This window comes from Centropristis striata, chromosome 11 (genome assembly GCF_030273125.1).
Source record: "Centropristis striata isolate RG_2023a ecotype Rhode Island chromosome 11, C.striata_1.0, whole genome shotgun sequence".
NCBI lineage: Eukaryota > Metazoa > Chordata > Actinopteri > Perciformes > Serranidae > Centropristis > Centropristis striata.
The window spans coordinates 32,907,530-32,934,097 of NC_081527.1; the positions used below are offsets into that span (position 1 = coordinate 32,907,530).

At 40.3% G+C, this 26,568-nt stretch overlaps 1 protein-coding gene across 2 annotated transcripts in view; it reads right to left on the bottom strand.

Moving 5' to 3' along the window:
* The window catches only part of LOC131980288 (receptor-type tyrosine-protein phosphatase mu-like), a 177,489-nt gene that overhangs the window by 71,833 nt on the left and 79,088 nt on the right, over positions 1-26,568 (bottom strand). For both annotated transcript variants that reach the window (XM_059344499.1, XM_059344500.1), the window contains exons 8-11: positions 17,582-17,890; positions 15,590-15,699; positions 9,479-9,680; positions 8,298-8,400 (exon numbers count right to left, since the gene is read on the bottom strand). In XM_059344499.1, the coding sequence (XP_059200482.1) occupies positions 8,298-8,400; positions 9,479-9,680; positions 15,590-15,699; positions 17,582-17,890 (724 nt within the window). The remainder of the gene's footprint in view (positions 1-8,297; positions 8,401-9,478; positions 9,681-15,589; positions 15,700-17,581; positions 17,891-26,568) is intronic.

Below are 26,568 nucleotides of genomic sequence, written 5' to 3' on the forward strand. Positions count from 1 at the left end.
TTACTTTTTTAAATCTCTTTTGTCCCCCAGTTTTTTATGTTTATATGATTTCTATGTTGTTGTGTCTCTTATTTTATGTTGTTTTTACTGTTGTTTTTAAACTTTGTTAAGGAAAGTTCGATTTAAAACAAGTTTATTATTAAACTATTTATACAATACCTGGACAATTTACACCTGTATTAACAAATTAGTGAGGTGGAGCTGATGGCTTTTAAATTTTTATTTTTTTTCTGGGAAGAAGTGGTAACTGCTACTACTTTTAGCTTTTGCCAGCAGGAACAGGTTGAATTTGGTGACCTTTCAACTTGCTAGATGGCTGTTTTCTTAAGAATGCAGTCATGCTGTACGGATTGCATTAACGTCTGGCTGAGATATCGATCACAATGCAAGACAGACCTCTTCCAGATGTGGTCTGGACGGTCTACAATGGATTCTGCACGCATGCAGGTACATCTGGCATTAACACTTTCCATATCCAAAGTCAAAGACAACTTTATTGTCAATTTCCATATGTACAAGACACACAAGGATGGAAATAAAGCTTTTCACAGTCTCACGGTGTGTAAGAAAAAATGCCATGTCTAAACGGGGCACACATGCAGAAACTTGCACATTTAAGTTTCGTCTTGTGGCCCATCCTAAACCTCACAAGTAGGGCTGAATTTAACCAGCACACACCCCAGATCACAGATTAGTGTAGCCATTCACATGTGCATTTGCCTTCTTGTAAGCATTCTCAGTCAAGCATTTGTAATTATTAATTTCACTGTACCATGGGTCAGCTCTGGCAGGATGTAGAACTTCAATGACCCTGAACATTTTCCCTTTGCTCCCATTATTAGAACAAGTAGAAAAAAAATGTGCACTGTCGAGGCTGTACTCTTAAGCTGTATAGTCGCAGTACAAACAGCCCTGGAGATGATCAATTGTTCCCCGCGGTTGGTACTGGATGATTAAGTGTCCCCGTGTGTGTACAGCATGTGCTCTTTAACCCTATAGTTTATCATAAGGTGCTTGCAGTGTCATTAGAAAATCCCCCTTTGCTCTCAGTGGGTGTGTCCCAATTCCTCAGAGCTCTCGCTATTTAGTGGTGGGTTGGGGAGGCAATGAAATATTTAATCCTGCTGAGAGTCTGCAGGAGAAATCAGCCTTTAATTACTGTCCCCTATTGAGAGCAGAGGTCAAAGGGCAGGTGCAGACAGTACATGGGAGGCCTTTAAGTAGCTGCAGAGCGTCAGGGAAATGAGTGATGAGGCCTCAGTCAAAACACTGAAGATAGGATGTGGGCTGTGATGGGACTTTAGGATAATATCTGCTGTCAATCACTCAGCAGTACCCATCAGGTTTAACACAAACAACTTTTTTCTTATCCTTTTTTAGGATATATTCTTAGAAAGACCTCCTACCTCTATATTTTCAGTGATGCCTGGTACAAAATAATGGCCACAATAAACACATTTTTTGCTTTTGCTTTGCTGAGGCAACACATTCTTACTCAGTGTTGCACATATTGGTGTTTTATATTCCAAATCAATCTGCAGATAGTGAAATAAAAACAAAAGCTGGCTCCTCCCGGGTGGCTTTTATGATATGATGATGTGGCTGTGCCATGACTTAATGATAGACACAGTGTGAATGGTGCTGCCTTTCCTCAGGCAAAATACCAAGTGCCATAGGCTATGAGGCTCCAAGGGTAAGAAGTCTTGTAATGTGGAAATCTAAACCACTGCTTCTCTTCCACAGAATATTCACTGCGGCAGGGAACTAAAAACTAGCTCACAGTAAATTTGGAATTTAATAAAAATGTTTTGTTCATCTTTGTAAGTGATAGCGACAATAATAACCACTTTACTGGTTTCACTTCAAGCATCTTTCAGCGGTAACTCGCTGTAACCTTATAAAATATTCCACGAAGCACACTTCCCTTGCCGTCAGAAAACATAGTATTTTCCACCTCAACTGCTCAGAAAATGTAAAAGTGACTCATAAGTTTATTGTTGGCGGTTCGAAAACGCAATGATTCCCTCTTTTCCCTGTAATTACTGCTGTCATGTTAATGTGCCTTTGAGCAGCTGACACCTTGTCACCTCATGCTGAGTTCACAATTTACATTATGAGTCATTTTGACAGACCAGAGTCATTTAGTCATTTTCTTGATTTAGTGTGACATGAATGAGCAACGAACAAACAACAAACAACAGATGAATAACAATGACTTGATAGCAAGAACAAAAAAATCCTTAGCTGATGTTTCATTTGATGTGATACCAAACAGAGAATCGCAAATTACTTGTATTCATATTGATGATGATTATCCAGTGAAGGAAGATGACTTGCTCAAGTAATAGCAGCAACACCATAGAGTGAAAATATTCCATTAAAAGTAAAAGTCTTGCTTCTGTATTTTACTTGATATATATTTGATGCAAGTGCAGCTAAATGGAACATGTACTCACAATGCAGAGTGGCTCTTGCCAGTGTTACATAACTATGTTAACATTATTGTTGTTGCATAATTATGTAAAAATTGCACTTTGATGTTGCCATTCATCAACACGTTCTCACTCCTCTAAGACTCTATGGCGCTCTGCGTCTGCCTCAGTTTCTGCATACAATGTTGGGTTAAGGGAACAAAACTACTTGGTTAGGTTTAGGAAAATATACTAGTTTCAGTTATAATAGGTAAGTTTGTCATGGAGTTAAATACGTTACATACGGTGAGGTTTAGGCAACAAAGTTACTTTAGGAAAGGAGGTTTAGGAAAAGGCCATATACATAACATATCACTTAGATTAAAATAAGTAAACGTAGACTTTTGGTTTCACATGAGACATGAATATCTGTCTCCTGGGTGACACTTCAGTGTTTTTTGATCTACTCATCCACCACAACCTCGTCCCTGTGCAGACTTTGTCACTCCTTATAGTGCATTACCTGACTTCCTTCTATAACTATGACCACATAGAGCATCACAGTTTTAAGCACAGGGCCTCTGACCAGGCTGTCCTAATGGACTCAAACTTAACCTATGTCATTTACTCATGTGATGTCTTTTGACTTCATCTTTGCTTGTGTTGTATTAATTCTCAAATGTGCGTCACTTTGGATAAAATTGTAATATTGTAGACTTGATGAGTTTAGTGTGAAAACAGGCTGAGATGGTTCAGGTGGAACTAATTTTATCTGCTTCTTAATGTTTTAGTTGTATCTCTTTATAAACTGTTCCTATTATTAACATATAAAATCTTGATCCCAAAAGAAACATTTCCTAGAGAAATGCAGTCGAGTAGTAGTAATAAGTAGCGTAAAAAGGCTGAACTCAAAGTATAACTACCTTAGGAATTGCACTTACAAAAGTACACTTTTCTGTTTATTTCCATAAATATTCCCAGTAAAACATGTTCTATTAGCAGTGCTCTTAAGCCAGTCCACAGTGTTGCTAAGCAAGTGATGAACAGATTGAGCTAAATGTTAGGTAACAGCCAACTAAACCTTCACAAATACGCAGATAACAGATTAAAAGCAAAACCTCAAGAGAGGAAACCAACAGTTCACGCCACACGCCTCTGTGAAAGCTGGGTAATTGTACTTAATTCCAAAACTGCTGAAATCTTCAACTTCTCTCCCTGAGCAGAAGATGGAAAGACAAGGAGAGGAAAGAGGGATGAAGGCAGAAGCTGCACAAGCAGGATGGTATAAGCTGTTAAAAGTGGTCTGCCAGAGGGGCCGGCGGGGCAGACCTGTATTCCTGCAGTAGCTCTGCAACCTGAGCTGACACCAATTAGGCCTCCTCCAGCCTTGCTGCCCGATAGATTTCAGCTCTGCCGCCATGTGACGCCAACCAATTATGGCGGATTGACTCGGAATCGACTGGATTGTGACCTGAAACTCAGATTTATTTTTCATGTGGGCTGATAGGGGAGAACTCCGGGCTGTTTGAGCAGATGAGGGAAGGGGTACGGGGAGCATTTCAATCACTGTCTCCCTCTCTCTCTAATGCTAATCGGTTGGCTGTATATGCCTACATGTCTGATTTAAGAGCGGTTGTAAGTAACACACTTCTCCTGACCCAGCATCCTTCCTCCATGAGTCTTTCTTTCCTGCTCTTTATATTTCCCTGGTGTCCATAAGGCAATAAAGCAAACAAATTAGAAGGTGCCATAGATTACGTTTGCCATTAAATCGTAAAAAGCATCGAGTTGTGTCACGTTTTGGCACAGCTATTAGCGTTCGCTATGCCGTGATCAAAGAAACTTAGTGCTTATTTTAGGACTGTAGAAAATCACTTAACTGATTTCAGGCCATGGTTGAACACAGATAATCTGATGCTACAGGGCAGAAACTACACTGGAACTCAGTTTCCTCAATACGCTACTTAAAATGCCAGAAACTGCTGTATTTTATTGCTTTTTTCCTGTTTATGTATATGTGTGTGAGCTTGCTTAAGGCAAAGGTTATGGCAGGAAAAGAGAGAAGGGCTGATTTAGTGGTGTGAATGATAAGGAAAGCATCCCGAATCATTTATTTCTGCAGAAGCATGTAAACATTTATTTTGATGCTACGGAGTGAGGAGGCGTATTCTAGCCCTGACGAGGGGCCATTGCAAACATTAGTTTAACACGACATGACTGATAGACAGTTCACTAATCCTCTTAAAGGAACAGTGTCCCCTCTGGTAAAAATTGTTCCCGGCTACGCGTGTCGTCCCCAGAGATTAGAAGCCAAATCCAAGTTGGAAATGTTATACCGATTAGCAATTACACAAATATGAAAAATTGACTGCCTCCCTCAGCAGTGACAACGTCTGCCCAGATCTATCCAAAATATGATTTGACTCCAGCATGACTGCAGGATGCTGAAGTGAAACGGACGTTTGTCATCTGTTATGTCTTGATTTTTTCATGAACCCGCGCTATCGTGCGATCTTCCAGCGCGTTCCCCTTCCTGTATTACAGCAAAACATCTGCTGTTTGAAACTCAAATGTCTGGAGCTCTATTACCTCCCAAACCCAATCAGCGTGCAAGATTGCGTTATCAAATCAAGCTTCATGCTGCTCTGCTCTGTAGTGCTGCAGATCAGTCTTCTCCCTTGTCAAATCCCTATCTCGTATGGGCTTTAAAACTGATTTTATAAAGTGTTCAATTTCAAAATGAGCTACCCACCACTCTAAAAGAGTGATGGCTACTCCTGCAACATGAGCGGCAGCACAAAATTAAATCTAACTATGGTGTGAAAGTCCTCAGTTGACAAAATGCTAAATCTTCTGTCGTATGACTGGATCAGCTCTGCCTCCAAGTTTTTTGACTTCAGGAGCTCTATCCAGTACCTCAGGTCATGGAACAATGTGGAAAAAACAGTTTTCTATATGTGTATCATCGACTGATGATGTCGCTTAGTCATGTTTCTCAGCCCTCTAACCTTAAAAAGATGAGAGATGTTATTTTTTTGAGGTTTGGAAATTCAGATGAGTAAATTTATCATTATTGGCCAGACAGCAGATCCCCACAGACCGCCCAACTCCTCTGAATGGAAGCTACTTTATAGTCACCCTAAATTTTCAAAGGCATCGCGTGTCACTTGAGGTGGAGGTGGAAAACACCTTCAAAAGCCTGCCAGTATCACGTCTTAGTCCTGCATCATAATCTCTCCTGTTTGCCGCCCTTCACCACCTCCTTTCTTTTGCAATTCATATTTTTCAGACATCGGGCGCACACATGAAGGCAGCATACTGGCCTTTATGTCCTGGGAGATTTACTGGAAGGGAGGGAGGTGGGGAGAGGAATGTGTACCTGAAAACCCCCAAAGTTTAGACGTGGAGAAGCTCTGCTGTGATCAAAGGATGCCTCAATTAGTTCTGAGTTGTAGTTGTGCCATGTACTGAACTCCGCTGATGAATCGTGGTGCATTTTTTTAATGGACTACCTTGAGAGACTCATTAAACATATATGATCCTTTAAACTAAATGTCTGAATCAAAGCACATTTATTTTCTCTTTATCTAATAATAAACAAGCACTGTCACCGAGTTTATCCCCGTCTAAAAAGGGATTAGATGACAATCCTCACATTTAGGATTAGGCCGTGAAGCATTAGTGCAGTTATGTCTCAGCTCAAACAGTATGAAGTGGCTCCCAAACTTATATCTCCAAAGACAAATCTTCCACTGGTAAACAAAAGAGGAGTCCAGCATGCTAATTAATGGAGCCTCCGTTTCACGACACTCTGTTAATTATAATTAGGGCTTTGTAATTAGCCCAGTGAAAGAATGGCAGCCCGAGTAAGGCCTTCTGAATTGTACCTGCGAGGAGATTAAAAAACGATCGCTCTGTCTTTCTTGCTCAGGTCTCTCCGTTTGGCGCTGGGGCATTAATCTGGGCAGCTGCACATACGGTAAACATGAGCTGACAAGCCTGACTAAAGATCTCCAGGCTGCAATTTTTAAATGACTCAGATGAGCTGATAGTGTAAAATTGAGTTTTACAGTGAGTGTTCATCAGCCCTCGTGTGAAAGAGTTAACCCACTCTCACAAGGTCCCGCAGACTGAAAGCACCATTGTTTTGCAGTTTTGGGGCCGTTTTATCTTGCAGAAAGGCTTATCGTCCTCTAATATACATTAAGCAACAGGTTCTCTTTACCTTTAACTAAACAGCTAGCCTAGAGTGTAACACAGACAAATATTCACACTTTTGCAGGGAGATTCAATCAGACTCAAACTAAACAATAGCAGCTGCTCTTATGACAATCGACTCTCACCCAATGACATACAAACAACACAAGTTTACGCTTCGAAAATATGTGCAATATGTTGCATTTTGCGAGCAGTCGTTACATTGAGGATTCAATAAATACCTATGGAGACAGGTGCATCCTATACAGTCATGGACAAAAATTAATGATACAATACAAATATAATGATAAGAACAAAAATAGCTCATAAGAGTTTTATTTAAGAGCTGATATCTAGCCATTTTCCATGGTTTTCTTGATAATAACCAAATCATTATCAAGAAAACCGTGGAAAATGGCTAGATATCAGCTCTTAAATAAAACTCTTATGAGCCATTTTTGTTCTTATCGTTATTTTGTCCAAACACATGTACCTTTAGTTGTACCAGGCATTAAATTAACAAGAAAGTAAGGAGAAAACAAGGGTGGTCTAATAAGTTTTTCCATGACTGTATGTCCGTGGCACATGTTTCGAGCTTTACTTAGCATGTGTTTTCAGAGTGTAGACCAGTGCTATTTGTACACCACTCTGGGAGGGTTACGTCCTTATGGACATTAACCATCACTAGTTTCCCACTCTTGAATGTGTTTAACCCCAGCTTTCCTCCTACTCATCACCAGTTCATAGTTCCAGGCTCATCAGTATTTACATTCAGGCCTCAACTGTCATGACCCTACAAGTAGAATCTTCTTGCAAATGTGTTAATCATCTAATAGTATTTTTTTCCTTCATTAAGGAATCCTCTTCATTCGCTTGCCTGCCTGCTAGGGGTGTTATGATCCATTGATCTCAATCCATATATATTGATTCCTTTTTTCCTTTATTTTTAAATTACCAGTTATAGTGAACAACAGGAGGTCTATTTTTATTCTTTTCATTAGAGAGAATTGATAGCTTTTATGTAAGTATCTGGAAGAGTTCCATAGTTAAATATATTATTGTATCAAAGAATCAACATAATATCGAATGCTATCATGAAAGTTGTGATTTACACCTACTGCCAGCTTGCCAACTCATTCCCTCTGCTTCCTCTGCCGCCACAGCGACCCGCCACTCTCCATCCTCTCTCCTTCCTCTCTCCATCCTCTCTCCATCCTCTCTCCATCCTCTCTCCATCCTCTCTCCTTCCTGCCGTTCTCCTGCCATTCCCTCACCCTGGTCATCTTCTGCTTCAGTAACTCCTGCAATAAACCTGTTAAACTTCATGTGCCTTCTGGTCTGTGTGCAGCACTCGGGTCAATTTGCAAACAGCGAACAAGTGTAAAGGAAAGAAAAAAAATCCTGGAGCTAGCCTTGGCTGCTCTGGGTTTTGTTTTCATCTTCAAAGGCTGTGCTTCTTTTTCACAGGATCAAAATCCACAAACAAATAAAAGCTCAGAAAATGAGATGCGTACAGTAAGGTAGTGAATTCCCTCGCAACTTTGCTTCACGGTGGGGTATTGATAAACACAAGCGCTTTGATAATTCTCTGTTGCTGATGGTGGTTCCTGGTGTTTTAATATGCTGTTTTGTTCTTTTTCCTCTGTGCTGTGTGCATGTGTGTGTGCGCTCTTATTTTAAGAAGCCTACCTCACTGGTGCACCTCTGCTTTGAGCAGGTTTAAGCAGTACAGTGACTGTGCTGTCTGTCTGGTTCAGAGAGGTCTCCTGGTCGTAGGCCGGCATGGAAGGAGCTGAGGAGAAAACCAAACAGGAGGAGGATTAAACACACTGCAAAGTTCAAAACAGTTCAGCTTTGGTCAGCACCAAGTCATCTTGTAAAATGAGTCATTCAGTTGAGCAGTAAATAGAAAAAAAAGCAAAGCCAATTTTCTCACTTTTACAATGAGCACTTACTGCCTTACTGCCGATTGTCTTAATAGCTCCATAATTTAACCATTAAGTATAGCAATAACAGGAGAGTGAAGCATTGGCTGCTGTCACAAAAGTATTCACAAAGAATTCTTCAACATAGTGCACATGTATCACAGTAAAAAAAAAAGTAGAAAGTAAGAAAAATTGCCAATCAGCCTCATGGTCATTATCTAAATCAATCCCAGTTTTCATTAAGTAACACCAGCCATGGTTTATGGAACCTTAAAGCACAATTTGTCAGGCAATTCTGCTAAATTGCCAGACTAAATAGCACTGAATTTAATTCAACATAATATGCTGGTTCAGTGATAATTTATTCAATATATACACATATATATATACACACACACATATATATATATATACACACACATATATATATATATATATATATATATACACACACACACACACACACACATATATATATATATATATATATATACACAGTTTTTAACAAATTTATTAGACTGCTGGTTTGTGCCACAGCTGTCCTTAATTAACAGCATTTAACAGCAAAAAGGTGAATTCAGTTTGTTATTTGACAAATAAATAACAATTACATTTCAGTTTTAAACAAGCTTTGGAAAGATTTCTAAAATATTTATGTTTACTTGTTTTTATGACAGAAGGTCTAATAAATTTGGTAAGCACTGTACATACACAGACAGACGTGAAATTGCATTGATTCATTCCATATGTTGGAATGCAGATAGATAACTTTTACCCTTTCAAACAGAAGAATCATATCAGTAAAGTCAAATCAGTGCTAACTAACTTTGTTCAAGTTACAATCAAGTTTTCCATTCACACAATTGTGAATAAAGAACTCCAGAGGCAGAAAGTAGTACACTACTTATCCGCACAGTGAATGGCCGCGCTTTTGACCCTGCTGACCTGAAATCTTGGTGGTGAACTGTGTGATGATAGGGGGGCCGTAGCCCTTGGCTGTGCTAGCGCGCAGGGTGAAGGAGTACGTGGAGCCCGGGTAGAGGCCTGTGAACATGTGGGTGGTCTCGTTGCCCAACTTCACTACCTTCCCACTCTGGTTGGAGAGGTCCAGCTCGGGGTCAAAGGAGCTCACCGCCTTGTAGGAAATCTAGAAAGGAAGGAAATGAATATTCTGATAGTGGCCTCTGATACTAAGTGCACAGCTCTCCTCGACTGTGGAGGATTTGTATTGGCACAATAAAAATGTTTTATGTTAGAGGCATCCAAATGGCTCTACAAGCTAAAGCATTTACTGTTCTCACTGTGTTCTATCCCACTCAGGGTGGTGAATTATCCTACTTCCTTTTTTTTTTTTATCTCTCTTCCACCTCTTCATTCCTCAGTATCCCTATTAATCATATATTTATACAGCTAAATGTAGTGCTAATGACATTACCATCATCTTCAGCTGTTCTTGATCCCTCAGACTTATTAATAAATGTTAGCATGCTATGCTAAATGAAGATTTTTGTAAGACAATATATTGTCCCTGAAGTTATTACAAAAAACAATGATATTGCAACTTTAAGACCAATTTATGCCACTCATATACTGATAATACAATAGGATTATAATGCAAGTACATCCTTTGAAAGAGCAATTAACTTTTCATTCTCAAGAATATTCACACATGAATGTTAAAAAAACAAATTAAGATATCAATATGTTTTTTTTTATTTCTGTTCATTGGGCTTAGGTGCTTTGCCCACTTCCAATAATAGTCAATAAAACCTGCTGTTTGTCCATCACCATGTTGGGTAAAGTGTTGGTGACATTATTAAGGAAACACAACTGCATGTAAACACAGCAGGCAATATTGAAGATGGCCATAAGTCCAACAAGATAGATGTGTTCCAATAATGATACTAACATACTATTTAGTATGCCAGAAAAATATTAAGTATACCCCAATTCATAGTATGTTTTTATTCAGTATGCCCAAAACACCAGCATGTCCTACTGCACACTGTCACATTTTGCAGTATGCATGCACAGCAGAAGAATAACTGAGCTACAGGTGACAGACTGCTATAGTCCCAACTATATATATATATATAGAGCACAGCACATTCTTGAAGCATGTCAGCTCTGTGATTGTGAGCATTTTATTTGCATTGCAAGTATCGCTTGACTTGATAGCATGGCTCTCAGTGTTCAACAGACAACAATAACATAACATAGTATAATCATATTAACCCATTGACGCCGGGAAAGCATTATCGCATTTCTACCATTAACACCGGGAGCACTGTTGCGTCACTCTACCATTAAGGCCGGGACAGCAAATATGTCATTTTGTAGTATTTGTATTTTTTTCCACCTATTTTCGGTCTCTGAAAAATCCATTATTTAGTAGGTGTTGAATTTCCAGAAAAACTTCAGGTTTTAGGGGATCATTTGAAAATCGCCCATAGGTTTTCCAGGCATTTTTTCCCCAGGCGCTTTAGGCCTTAATGGGTTAAAAGATAACATAAGATTATTTGGATAAAAATATTAGGAACAGCATGAAACTTCTCTATCTCCTCAGTAAATCCAAAATGCCAGGAAGCAATCTTTATAAAGTCATAAAAGTTGAAAGAAGAAGTTCTCACTTTGTGTGTGAGCTTCTGACTGCATGTCAACAAGGCTTTAAAGCTGGCGAGGAGCCGTTTCATAACAACTAGTAGATTTTTACTGTAAAAACAGAGCTACACATTTTTCAAACCAAAGCTGATGTGAGCTTGTGGTTCCAAGGAGAGAGGAAATACACTTAATGTATTCTTTCTCCATTAATAAACACAGGGAGCTCTGGAGGGAAGCATTAAGGTGAGTGTTTTTGCTAATATCCATTTTGAATAACTGTAAAGTCCCACTTTAAGAAAATGCCTCTGCTCGTAAAAGGCAAACCTCCATTATAATTCCAATTAAAGAACACAAAGGGAGTTAGGAGTGCTGCATAATTTGTGTCCATCAAGTTTTGAAATGCTTCGAGGCCTTCTCATTTAGTCTTTGTCTGTGAAATTAGTCTGTGATGCCAAATCCTATATCATAACAGTTCAGGGAGAGGAATATGAAATGACTTGTCAACACTGGGCACATGGACAGGTTTTTACAATTATAATGGAACTGACGGGAAAAATAATGTGGAATATTTGAGGGAATAATTTGGGGCTTGCTTGTAACTATTACTCGATCTGATACAGTAAGGTTTTTAAATTGCATTGGGTTTATTTTTTCCTCTCTCTGAGGGAAGAAAATGTTGAATTTATGAAGCATTCATAAAATATAAATGCCTGCATAATCTCCAGCACCTTTGCTCGAACAATAACAAAGAAAGTGAACTGTTGATTAAAGTCTACTTCTTCTACTTGTTTTATTTGCATAAGTCTTAACCTTCATAGTCAGACCTACAGTAAATATTAATAATCTAAATTTAAGTGATGTGAAAAAAGGCTGCAGGTTATATATGAAAAGTGGCTTTTAGAGAAATAGCATTACTTAATGGCAGTTTCTGAAAATACAATTTGTTATAATAATAGTTCCTAAAAAAAAGTGATGGGATGCAGAGCTTTTACTTTTACCACAACGTCACTATGATAAAAAAAAATGCCACTTCACATTTCATCTGTGTTGATAAATATGGCTGATGACCAAGAAAAAAATTGGAAAATATGCTGTATACCTTTAAACAGAAACGGGCTCATGTCAGTCTGAAACGCTGCCAATAAAATTGCATCCGCAGAGCTTGGTCAGAAAGGAACGGAGATGAAATCTCTTTGATATCAGGTCTTGTCAGACGTATTTCACTTTGAGTCCTTTGATAATGTCAAATCAAAGCAAGGTCCTGACTTATAAGAAGTAACTTCTGGGGAATACCGGCAGAATACATTGTGGTTTATTTTCTTAAAGCAGAGAGTCAGACTGTAGCGGTGTGAGGGGAACACACCTGGAGCGAGCTGCTGGCTGCTACATATTCCTCTTCTTTAACCCTGTTTTAGAATATTAATACTCTTTCTTTCTCCAGAATGAAATTTTGTATCTGTAATCTGAAATGATGATTCACTGAATATTAATACCAAGATTGTCATGACTTATTGTTTACTTCAACTAGACACATTACTGTACTGGACTCCTTAGCCTCAGACAGAAAGAAGTAATTGCTGTTGCATATGAATATAATAGCCTGGAGTGGGTATTTTATAAAGTGAGACACATTTGCTTTAACGTAAATATGAGCGAACCTGACAAAGCGGCGGTGCAGACCACGCCATTTGCTCTGAATGCTTTTTCTTGTAGCATGAAATTTTAAAAAGATAAACAACAGAAACATGTTCTGAAAGTGATTAAGTGTGCGGTAAACATACCGTTTTTATGGACATTGTTTTCCTGCACTCTGCCGGCACCTGTAAGTGCCACACAGCTTTGCACCGCATTACACACTTGAATAAACACGGCCTTGTTAGGATTCTGACGACTTTAAAGCGTTTGTGTTTGGATTGAAATGTCTGTGTGCCGTTACGAGAGGATCTATGTCATATTTCAGTCGCCTGGCAGTGGATAGAGCAACCTGTACAACGACCCTGATTGCATTTCTTTTACTATTCAATCTGCTCTCCTCGAGTGAGAAACAGCTCTGTCAATGATTGCTAACCTAGTCAAAATATCAAGCGTGAGCAAACGGCGACAAGAGGGAGAATCAACAGACGAGAATCAATCTGTGGGAAAGGCTGGAGGATTACTTCCACCTTAAGCTGGTTAAGATCAATGTGTACATATCGTCTGTGTGTGCGTGTGTGTGTGTGGAGACTGTTTCTATTATTCAAGACTCAATGCAGCTGGACAAAGCTGGTAGTGGCTGTGTGGAGCCTTAAGTCAACATTTGCTCGGTGCTGAATCGTGACAAGTGTTCGAGGCGCGTTTCAGGGATTGTTTTTTTCTTTAGAGGTCGCTCATGTCGAAGGACGGAAGACTATAGCAGACTGCAGTCGGTTTCTTTTCCAGGAAAGCAATGAACAACGCAGAAAAACAGTTGGGAAGTCCTTCATAAAGGAGGCGAGAAAAAAAACTGTTGAGTTTGTTGTAAAAACCCTGACTTGAACGTGAACCTCACAAACTGATTCAAGTTTAAGCTGTTCTGCAAATATAACTCAGAGCTAATGTGGTCGCTGTTATTAAAGCCTTGTTTAAACATTCAACATGATTGCACTTTAATGACTTTAAATCGCAGACCTGTGACATCAAGTACAGATTACAGAGACATTTATTCACATTAGGAAGGTACTGAAAAAGCAAACTCATGACTGAGGCCACAAAGCTGCAGCATTTAACATTATTTTACAGTAACTGTAAAAAGACTAAGGGCCCCATTTAGACTATCACATGAAAATGCATGGCACAGGTGCATTTAGGAGTTGAACGGAGCATAAACTGGGCCCAAAAAAAGAGCAAAACCTGATGATGGTGATGGAGGAAAAGTTATTACAATTCATCCTGAGAAGAACATGGATTTTATTCCAATATATTAAACAGTTGTTGAGACATTTAAATTAAAATCACAACCAACTTCATATCTAGGCTACAACAGTGTTTCCTGCCAATCCATTTAGAAAGGTGTTGAGATATTTTAGTCAGGACTAAAGTAGTGACCTGACCGGCTGACCGACATTACCCTCCCTGGAGCCGTGCTGGTAGCACTGCTAAAAATATTAGAACAAAAAGCAAGGATATCCTGACATACCAAAGACAATGTGATCTGTCGACAGTATTTTCAGCAAAACCCTGGTGCACGGTGACTCTGGCATAATAACCATTAACCCCATCCTGCTGAATTGTGCCGTCAGCTCAGCTTGCACTTTATAATCTTGTCTGGTCGGGATTATATCCAGTCTATAATTTTTTTCTATTTTTTTTTAATCTTTAGGTGTGCTAAGAGTTGTAATGTCTAAGATGGAAGCTACCAAAGTTATGCATGTGTATAGCAAGACTATTTATTTTATTATAATAATAAAGGCAGGGATTTGAAAGAATCGCTCTGTTTTAGGAACACTAGGTCTGAGTCGAGTCTAAAAACTAATCCTAATCAGGTTTATCTGGTACTAGGGCTGGGCGATATTGCCAAAATCTTCAGTCCCAACATAGGTAATTTCATATCTCAATAACGATATAAGTATCACAATATAGTTTGTTTTCTGGTTATTCGGTTAATAAGTTGTTTATATGAATAAATGCATGGTAAAGCCTATTTTTGTACGCTCATAAGCTAAAAGTGTTAGCAAAACAGCACCTTTATGGTTCGCTCCAGCTGAACCTGCAAGGGTCAGAATGTAAAGCATAATCTAAATGACATAAACATTGCCTGAACACAATTTGGCCGCTGGTTTTTGACATTGCATAGAAACATTACATATATATATATATATGTAATATATAAAAATATATAAAACAAACTATTTATATTGTTTAGGTGATATATATTGTCACATCGCCCAGCTCTAGTGCTTGTTATTATCAAATTAGACAATGACATTTTGCATCATGATATCTCAATGTTTGTTTTATCACAATATGATACCAATGAAATATGATTAATTATTGTATTGAACTATTGCCCAGCCCTATACCTTACTTCCAACTTATTTAAGCCAGTTTTGTGAATCACATTTTCCCCAAAAGAACAGCCTGATTTGCTGGAATATGCCCAGTTGAACTGGTAATATCACTATTGCACATGAAATACTGGACTCCTTTGTTGTGCAGACCATCAACAAACTAGCAGATGCACGTAGTTCTCAGGTTCTAGCTAAAAAAACAAAACAAAGCCTCACATGATAAAAAAATCTATTTGAACAATTCTCTGGCAGCTCTGGAGAGCACTGCCCATCACTGTGAGAAAAAACAGACTCAAAGAAACTCAGAGATATGCACACGTTCCACAGACAGGTGAGGGAGAGAAGACACAGCTTAATATTGGAAGACTGTTTACTCCTCTAAAAGGTGTTCGATATATCTAACATTTTGCTAACTGTGGTGCTTGTGTACCTCGAACTGAGTGATGATCCCGTAGGTCTGCGCTGGTTCTCTCCACTTTAGGATGATCTTCTCCTCGTAGGCGCTGCCCTGAATGGACTCCAGAGGAACAGCTCCTGGCACTGTTGGAATGATCACAGCAACATTTGTCAAAATGGGTGGCAGAGTTGTATTTTTTCTCAGTAAAAATACATTTATAAAAAGCATACACAGTACGATTTCCAAGGATTTTTTATTGATTTATTTCAATCTTCTGTGCCTTTTTCGTCAAGTTCAAATGTTGTCAATAAAAGTTTGATGAAAGCAGTTCCTACTTTGCCGCTTTAGTCTTTTCTTTTATGATTTACCCAGCCAAGCACCTAGCGCTGATGTGCATAAAACAGTCAATACAAGAGCTGTTCAAGGACCTACAGCACACAATTGGCCATGAGCCAGAGTCAAACACAGCTTAATAGAAATTTCTGGGTTTATTTGATGTTATTGTCACTCAAAAACACTTTCTGCACAAGATAAAAATGTGCTGCAAACAAATATGAACTAGTATCCCCTTGAGAATAGTGGGAATCTTAATCTTTCCGCAATGTTTACTTGTACTAAAACAGTGGCAAAGATATCTGGTCCTTTAACCCCTCATGCGAATTGCTTTCATTCTGTAAGCGAAACAGAATGATGTGGAGATGTCTTTTTTTTTTCCTGTCTTTTTTTTTTTTTTTAAAGATTTATCTTCAAGAATGCAGCTACAGCTACACCATGTCTGTACACTTGTTCCCACGGGACTCCAAACAGACGGATCCACAGACACACAGGAGTCAGATAGTGAGAAACAGTTGCCACTTTCAAGTTTGCAACCACAGAAATCTGAGCCAGACATGACAAGGCTCTCTTTTCGTCAGCTGAGCCTGTTTGTTATCTAGCGGCCGGGGTTCCTTGAGACTTCTGTAGAGTTCATTTCCTGTGTCTGCTGAGGCAACACAGAAGATCTTTCATCTTTGAAGGAGGTGAAACAACTATAAAGACACAGAAGCTCGCTGTCTCACTCACTCACGTACTCTCCGGAAAAATATTTGGAAAATCCCAAACTTGTCTTTAGTGCAAGCAGTTTATGATCAGGTGAGAATTATCCACTGATCCGAAAGATCAAAATATCACAATTTTATTCATAAAGATGACATTTTCTGCTGCTGGAGAACAGACATGCTTATTTCTCCTCTAAACTGCCCGGGAAAATCAGTTAATTCATCAATCATTATTTTTAGTATTATTAATGGTAGTAATAGTAGTAGGTGTACTAGTTGTGGTAGTAGTAGCAGGAGTCGTAGTATTAGCAGTAGTCATGGTAGTAGTTATAGTAGGTGTGGTACTAGCAGTAGTAGTAATAGTCGAAGTAGTTGTAGTAGAGCTACTCTAGTAGTAGTAGTAGCGGTAGTTATGGTAGTTGTAATAGTAATTGTGGTATTAGTAGTAGTAGGTGTAGTAGCAGAAGTAGTAGTAGTAGAGGTAGTTATAGTACTAGTATTAGAAGTAGAAATATTAGTAGTAGTAGGTGTATTAGTAGTATTAGTTGTGGTAATAGTAATGGTAGCAGTTGTAGTTGTAGTGATAGTAGTAGTAATAGTAGTAGTAGTTATAGTAGTAGTTGTAGTATTAGTAGTTATAGTAGTACTAGTAGGTGTAGTAGTAAGTATAGTGGTAATAGAAGTAGTTGTGGTAGTAGTTATAGTAGTAGTAGTAGTAGTAGTAGAAGTAGTAGTAGTTATAGTAGTAGTTGTAGTATTAGTAGTTATAGTAGTACTAGTAGGTGTAGTAGTAAGTATAGTGGTAATAGGAGTAGTTGTGGTAGTAGTTATAGTAGTAGTAGTAGTAGTAGTAGTAGTAGTAGTAGTAGTAGAATGTGTGACAGTTCACTAATATTAGTATTTAAGTGTGAGACATATTTTTGATTACAAAGTGGCCCCTGCAGAGAAAGTTTGTGAAGCAGGTTAGAGATCGCTTCATCACACTCACCGTCCTCATCAGTCTGAACCTCCAGCTCCGTGCTCTCCTTGACCCCCTCTGGATTGCGAAGCACCAGTTTGACACTGAGGTTGGTGAAGGGCGTCAAGTTGTGAATGGTGTGCTGAGGATCTCGGCTCTGGGTGTCGTAGCACACCTCCTCGCGGGTCTCCTCCTTGCCGGCCACCCTGGACCGGTACTGAACGGTCAGGTTGTAGCTGTAGCAGCGGGTCACGTTGTAGCCCAGAGGCTCCCAGCGCACCGTCACCTGTTTGGATTGGATGTCCACCACTTCCAGCTTTTGTGGGCCGTGCATGGGCTCTGACGGGGGTGAACAGAGAGAGAGGAGTGTGAGCATACATCAAGATAATCAATTAAGCCATATGAAATGGCAGGTAGCGCAAGATAGTTTCAATAAAATCAAGAAAATTACTGAGGTCTATGCCAGGGCACAGAGAAGGCGGTGTTCCTTTGGGTCACAGAAAATCTACTACCAGATTTTTTCATAACACTTCAGACCCCGGTCAATACCTTTTTCATATTGTAATACTATTTCCTGTGTTTGGAATTCATATTCCCAGAAAATATTTTAAAATTTCAAAGCCCTGGCCTGATACTGAGCATTGCCACATCCCATCACCGTTGCTAACTCGGTCTCACAGCAGAAGCACACACCAAGACACCACATGTCTGTTGGTGGAAACCCTCAGCAGGAGGTGTATCATCCCTTCAGAGCGTGCCGTTCCTCTGCTTCTTCTGCCTTTTCCTCTCTCTTTTCCATCTCGCCCAGTGGCGGTCAGCTATTAGCACCACACTGATACAGAGTCAGCCAGGCTGCCAATCCAGGCAGGACACAACCCCCACTGCCATCCTATCACCTCTAATCACATATACTCTGTGTCTCCTTGCAGTTTCTCTTCTACTTTCTCCATTTTCGCCCCTTTCTTTCCGTCCTCTACCTCCATCCCTTTTCTCTCCATTTCCTCTCTTTTTCTGTGGCTCCCCCATTTCTATTTCCCGCTCTCTCTTTCTCCTCATCTCCTCTCTCTGCTTCCTCTGTCTATTTTCTCCTCCCGCTCTCTCTCTCTTGCTCTCCTACCTACGGGAGGAAAGCAGCCCAAGCACAAGGTAATGGGATCAATTTCCATTCCAGGTTAAATTCGCAGTCCATTTCTCTGGAACTTAACACTTTACCACCTATTAGGAAGAGCCAGGGCTCAATTTCCTCGTTCCCCAGGAGACACAGTCCAGCAATTCAGAGGCAGCCACGGCAGCCATGTTTAACATTCTGGAGGTGCATGGGGGGAGACTGGACTGGAGCTCCAGCATGCTGTTCATTTCTACAGGCGGTACAAAAGGAGGTGACAAACAAGACGGAACCTATGAACAGCATCGTTGGCATACTTTGAATTTGACTTGCATTTTATATTTGTTCCTATACCCAGTCAATACCTGAAATTAGTCTAACATTTTATTGAGAATAGAAGGTTAATCTTTGTGTGGCACTATATAAGAGCTATGAAACAGAAATGAATAGTTTAAAGAAGTTAGGCCATGACATTGGACATGATCGAAGCTTGTATAGGTATAAAAGCGTAAAGCAGGGCATGGGAAATGGAAAAAAAACTCATTTCAAAAGGGAAAATCTTGTGATCTCTTGTGATGCGTTACTGTGGGTCTACAGAGAGTGCAGAAAATCTCAGAACATATATGACTGACCTTTTATTACAATTTAATTTGCAAAAGAAGATGTATAAACCCCTTTACTGACTGAGATATGTTGTGCATTATAGCTTGCATTAAGCGCCTTATGGTTTTTAAAACCTTTCTGCAATGCTGTGTAGGAGTATTCCTTTGAATGTGTGTCTAAAAAGGTTTCCTAGCAGCACTGACCTCCAATGACTGTTAAAATTTGAAAGAGTTTTTCATCATTGCTGGCGACTAGTCTGTAAGACATTTACCTACAAAGAAATCAGTGTTGGAGTCAAAATATTGAGCAGAAGTCGTAACAATAAGTGAGCTAAATCTACTCCAATGGCAAACTACATGAGAAGGATAAATGTAATAATTCATAAAGGAATGATGCCATTTTTAAACAAATGTAATAGCACGAAAAAAAAAGATTCTTACAGAGAACTAGGAGGAATTGGCAAAGGAAAACAGGCCTCTTCAAATAGGTTGCAATGTTGGGAAAGCCATCCAGAAAATAGAAGTTTAAACCCCCTTATTTGCGGAACTATCTGTTGGCCGCACTCAGTAGGCAACGGTTACACTAAAAGCACAGAGAATTGCAGGGTGGCCAGGCACAGAAATCAAATTAAACCAGATGCTCTGAAAGTGACAAATGCACCAAAGTGTGAATCTCAAGCAGACGTGAACGAGCGGCTGGGAGGAAGTCTCATTTTTGAGGCGTTCAAGGAGATGTCACACTTCCATCTTTGTGGAACATCATAGATAATGTCCACTAAACCCTAATTCTGGCCAATGGAGGGATGCCAACAATAATGGGAAATATATAATTGCAGAGAGAAATGGTCCATATTTAAATTGGTCATTTTGGCACATGGTGAGAGCATTACACTGATATTTTTGCGATCGCACCAACAGTCACAGTGAAGGTACATAAAAGGAATATTGGCCATTTAGTAAACAGCTCTTATGACTATTCTATAGCCTCTCCCTGGAGTTTTGTTGAGAAAAGGCTAATTGTTTGTTACCCCATTGGCTCCCTGTAGTGCAAATGCCAGCTGTCTGAGGGAGGCAGTAAAATGTGAGGATCTGTGGCGGACGCCCAATCACAACTTGTGCCCCATGACTCAGAATGACATCATCTGTTTTCATGAACAACAAGGTGCCTCATCCGTTTCGGAGCCTGGTCATGGTTGACTTTGAAGAAAGAGGAAAGAGAAAAAGAAAAACACCCTGTACCCTCCTCCCCCACTTAATCTCAAATGAACGGGTCACGCTGAACGGCTGATATCCTTTATAAAGCCTTTCCGTGCATAGATGGGGGGCTATGCAGCCATTTTCAAATGGGCCCACAGGCTCATGAATGACAGCTGATGAGATGAGCCTATTACCCCAGTCTACTGTGACCGCTAGTTTAGTTTTATTGACCGAGCGGTAAGAGGCTCAGTATCAAAAGCACAAGCACAAATCACAACAAGGAATAACAGGGCTATTTCTTGAAATCCATACTTTTTTTTTTTTTTTCTTTTTTAACAATTCTCACAAGCTATCACACACCAGGGCGACATTGGGGTGAAAGTACTGAAAATATGAGTCTAATATCTCTCCACTATGGCAGATATTTCTAGTGGAATAGAGTTATAATAATGGCTATGAAAGCATCCCTTGGAGCAGGAAATTACTGAGGTCTATCTTATGCCAGGGCACACAGAATGAGTTCCAGTGAGAGCCAGATTGGTATTCCAAGTGGTGGACAAATTATCACCTGCCCCACACTCGCCGATGTAATTGAATAATTTGAATTTGACATTTACATAGAACTATTAGTGATTTTTTGTCATTACAGCATGACATTTAAATAATGTTTTTGGAAATTATCAGCACGTTATTGCCTCTTGTTAATTCGAACGGGCCCTGCATACACGCTGCTGCAGCTGAAGTGATAACATGATTTTCCCGAAACATGAAACAAAAACAACAAATAACCGCATGTTGCAGCCGTCTGTCCTAGAGGGAGATTCAAATGGTGCACTTAGCCCCTGGGTAGAGCGAGACATTAGTCCTGGATGAAAGGAATCAAATTGGGCATGTCCAGAGCACAGCCACTTTGCTGCAAGACAAGTGTGTGTGTGTGTGCGTAAGGGGGGACAATGTGTGTATTCAAGCGTGTTTACGGTCTTATGTGAGTAGAGTGAGTGTCCATGCGCGTGCACAACAGCGCAGATGTGGTTCCTCAGCATCTTACTAGCTATATGTACAGAAGAACGACTCACTTATCAGATCTTCCTCAGGCTTCGCAGCGTACGAGTCATTCAGAAAGCCACGATCTTTATCAGATCCACATCGATTAAGAGCAGAAAAGCCTGGTGCTGGCATACACTTCCATCTCCCTGCTCAGCAAACAGAACCGGGAGGAGGGAGGGAAGAAAGGACTACTTCTCCAATGATTAGAAACCACCGACAAGTCAATGCGGCTCCTGAGCCCGGGTGCTATCTCATCAGGATGAAACGGCGCTGAGGTTGAGGAGGAGGAGGAGGGAGCTTTGCAGTTTGGAGATGAAAAAAGAGAAATGCCTCGACTTTCACCGGATGGCATGTAGACTGTCAAATTCCTTGCTGGAGAATGGCAGCCGGGGCTCGTCACAGGCAGGTGCCTTCGGTGTAGACAGTAGCAAAACAACATGACAACGGCGAAGATTAAATTCTGGTCGGAGGGCTGTTTTCATGTAAAGTGTTCCGTTCTAGGCAGTGAGGCCTGGTATTGCCGTCACTTATCTCTCCATTGCTGTGTGTTATTCACTCTGTTCTGTTTGAGCTGGGCGGGCTGGGAGGCGAGCACATTTGTTTGCCTCTTTCTATTACATCTCAGTGATAGCACTGAGGCCATTGAGGTAATGACATGGGTTTTACACTTAGGAAATCATTTTCATATCCCGCAGAAGCGAGCCGTAATGATAGCTTTTGATAACCGACAATCAAAGCTCCATCACCCTCCTAGAGTGCTCCTCTATGCAATCCTCTGGAGGAAGAGAAAGGGAGGAGGGAGGGGGTTAAGAGGGAGAGATGGAGGGAGTCAATGTGTGGGTGGAATGGGTGGGTGGGGGGATTGGAGAAAGAAAAGCTAAGACAGAGGAGGAGAGGGGTGAGAAGTGCCAAGGTTTTTGTTCATCAAATGCAACAAGTCAAACCAGGCCTTGAGGTTGACGCGTGTACACATGTTATAATTGATAGCACTTTAAAAGGCACTGTACATGGACCTCTTGTGTTCTAACATCACCCTCTACACCCATTACAAAGTCAGAGACAAATGCCCACACGCTCAGGCCACACACACACAGACACTCTGCCCATACACCTTGGAGGCGTGGATAATCACAAGGATTTATTGAATGGTGGTGGTCGCTCCTCACTCTATCAAGTCCTTCTTTATAGGCCTTGTGATAAATGAGACTGCCATGATGGGTGAGGAGGATGAGGGGCGGAGGGGGGCTCTACGACGTGCTGGATCGAATTGAAACCACAGAATGAGCCCAGGCGCTGGGCCGGGCTGGGCTGCCACCTTGTCTGATGAAGCCCCTGAAGCTGTAGGGGTGGAGATGAATGGGTGAACGCCTTCTTCTCGCAGTACTGAAGAGAAAGGGAGAGCGAAAACATGAGAGGGAAAGTAAGATGGACCTTAGCAGCAGAGGAGGGTGATGCACGACAAGGCCGTCAAGTCATACCAAGTCAGTTCTAGTCTTTGTTCATGGTCGATCGACTGTATAAATATGTGAATGCATTTCAAACCCATTGAGTTTCATTGTTTTACTCCATTTCTTATACCCTGATTTTTTTATAGCTTAAAACTTCATCCAGGTATGTTTTGTAGTATGTACTTAATTATGAAATTTCTGTTTAATATTGAAAATGAAAAGGCGCTGGCCCCTTATTGAGACATTTTGAATCTTGCCTCCACTGTGCCCACCAGTGCTGCACAAGCTAGGTTGACTGGTGAAAGAGCAGTGCAAACCTGCTTTGGAGTAGTTTTATTGTCTAATCTATTTTCTCTGTTGGAATGGAACATTGGCAAGACTTAGTGAACCTTAGTGAAACGTACAGTATCTGCTAAAATGTTCCAACATTTTTTCACTCTCTGTATTGACAAGTCCGCTCTGCACTGGAGGTTTAAAGGTTATTTTTCAGCTTTTAATTGACTTTCGAAGTTGTGAAGTACTTAATCTCACTTGAGGCTCTCTGGTGACAAACTTACAGCATGTATCGTCAAGCTCAGACAGTTTAGGGGATAAACCCAGACGGCAACCTCCTGGTCTGAGCAGTGAAACAAACCGAGAAGTGTCTTAAGGGGTCGCAAATGTCGGTTGCAAAAGAACTCCGGTTCCTATCTATCTCAATATAAAATGAGACGACTTCTAACTTGATTTATTACCTCAGAAAAAAAGTGCTATGGCAACATTATGGTCTCAATCTTCAGTTTCATGTCTTCTCCAACACAATATGATGTGTAAATAATGGTCCAATTTAGAAGAAAATAGATGACAAAGAATTGTATGATTTTGGGTGTGGTTACCTTTGATTGACAGGTCACTATCATGGCGAGCTGTCAATCAGGATAGAAGCAAAACAAAGCGTATCCACAGCACTGTACATTTAAACAGCCGTCAACTTGTTTGTCGTTGTCTGTGTTTTTGTCCCAGAACTGTCTTGTTCAGCATTCAGTTGTACCAAAAGATACTCCGAGGAGTCAGCGGTTCAATTTTACCGGTTTGTAACATACATTCTGTTTTAGCGTTAACAGTTTATTTTTAGATACAAACATCCTCACGCCTCCCCAGTCCAAATAATGTCTCTCCCTGTTTAACAAACATGGCGGCGGACGTAAAGCAATATGGCAACATCCATAACGCCAAACTTGATGCTTCAATCGGGCAGTCCACAAACCAATGGGTGACGTCACGGTGACAAAGTCTATTATTTATATGACCCAAAAGAAAAAAACCATTTTTGAGTGTAGGGGGACTTTAAAATTCTTAATTAAAATTAAGATTCTGATCTATGGAAAGTCATATTACATTAGCTACAACCAGTTCCTATTTACAACTATTTACGTACAGTACAAACAACAATCAACTATCAACAATCAACTACATTTGAATAAAATGCTTTTAATTGGATGTATGGAAGACAAGATTTAAAGATAGAATGTGTACCTTTTAAGGTTAATCTTTAATGTTAACCCCAACAGACATCAGATAAATGTTTATTACTGGAGAGAGTCGGTTCCACTGATTCCAGTAGTATACTGTACTGCATGTATGATGCATGAGTGTTTAAGACTGATTTATGACACTCTGAAGAAAGGTTTACTATACTATGCCACTCACACCATGAGTGCACCACAAGCCTGCCTGTTAATCCATATATACAGTATATATTTGCATGGAATCAGTAATTTCATGCATTATTAATAGTTACTTTCTCCAATCATATTTTGCAACATGGAGAGTTTATTCATCATGACAGCAACATTAAGTGGGGTGGAGATGAAGTAAGTACCGTGCTGGAGAGTACTGTAGGGAGGCACTTGAGGTGATATTGCCATTGCTAAAGACTTTTCGACAAGAAGCATATCCTCTTTTCCCTTTGCTTCAAATACCAAGTCATCAAAAGTTTCACTTGTCAATGGCAGTATGGAAAATCTTGATTTAAAAAAAACAAGCCAGAAATGGAATAAGACAGTAAATAACAGGGTACGAAATGTCAGTGGGAAGTCTTTTCTATCACTGACCGTTTAAAGGGATTAAAAGAACAAACCTAGCAAGTCTGCCTCAGGGGCAAAAGGTGAGTCCACCAACCGGATGAAAACAAATGGACAGCTGGTTGATGGGAAGAGCAGAGGCAGCGGAGGTGGAACTGGTTAAATCAATCTTTCATTTCGTTTCCACCAATATGCTGTGCGGTGATTGGGGTCAGAGTGACAGGCAGGGATGACCCCCTCCTCCCCATCTGTCTTAACACATACACACGCCCGCACAGCCATCTCTACTGTCAGACAAGGCATTGTCTTTTGTGATCCGGTTCCTGGGGAAATCGCCTGTGGTTAGGGCTTACACACAGGAAGAACACAAGCCCTCATTTACCGACGGCCACGCAATCTCTACAGGAGCAGTGGGAGGTTACCAAGGTGATTCTTCAACTTCAACACTCCCCAGATGGCCCGTGTGGCATTGTCATTTGTCGCCAAAAACCTGCATGTGTCGCACTCAACTCAGGGTGTTACCCAGAGTGTAAATCAAAGTGAGGTGCTTGACTTTGTGAAATGGTTGCTGCGTTTTCTGAGCCACCTACTTAGGAGATATATGGGATCTAAGATCTAGCTATCTAGGTGGGGGAATACAGGATATAAATCGCAGCCTTCCTGACATTCCTGTCCTTTAGTAGAGGAGGAGGCGCACAAATGTTCTTGAGTTAAGAGTTATACAACCAGACTGAATGAGTGCTTCCTGGACGCCTAGCAAGGGGAATGGGACATCTATAATTCAGCAAAAGGATGAAGAAAATCTGTGACAAAAATTACAGCAGATAGACCATGAATAATTAAACACGCGGAATAGAAACATTTAAAGACCTTGAGAAGCATTTCAGTTCAAATTTAAAAAACAGCAGAAAAAAGGATCTTGCCAAGCCTGACTAAACTACAGCTATTTATCATTCTCTCGAGGCTTAAGAGTTGAGGATACAAACAACCTCGATGATAATTGTTTGCGAGGAGCTCTAGAGTAAGAAGAGGATACGTTTACGTGGATGTCACCAGAGTATCGTTTGGGCACATCTGTTCCCAAAGTCTCAATTCCTCCGTGTTTGCAGCAAAGATAGACGAAGATGAGGGAAATAATAATAATGAAACGGCTATAAATGCAGAGTCTTCCTCACTGCCTGTGTCTCTGCTTTGCAACAGCAGTTGTTTGAAGACGTGTCCTTGAGAAGAATGCAATTTGCCTTTTGCAGAGCCAATATCATAGAACACAATTCGCTATTCTACTTCCAACTGCCTGTGATGAAAAGACTTTTATTGTGGTCCTCCTATAACCTTCCTGCACACCACAAACTCAATCTACCCTGTTTTCTCTGACTGACAAAAGAACACAAATTCAATGGGCTTTTCAATCGCCTTGCCACAGACAATATATAAACCCTATAGGTCACATGACTGTCAGCTATTGTGGGTGACACACCAGACCAATCTTATCTGAGATGGCGAGGTAAAGTAGCTTTCTATTCATCCCTTAAGGCAACAATAGCATTAATTACAC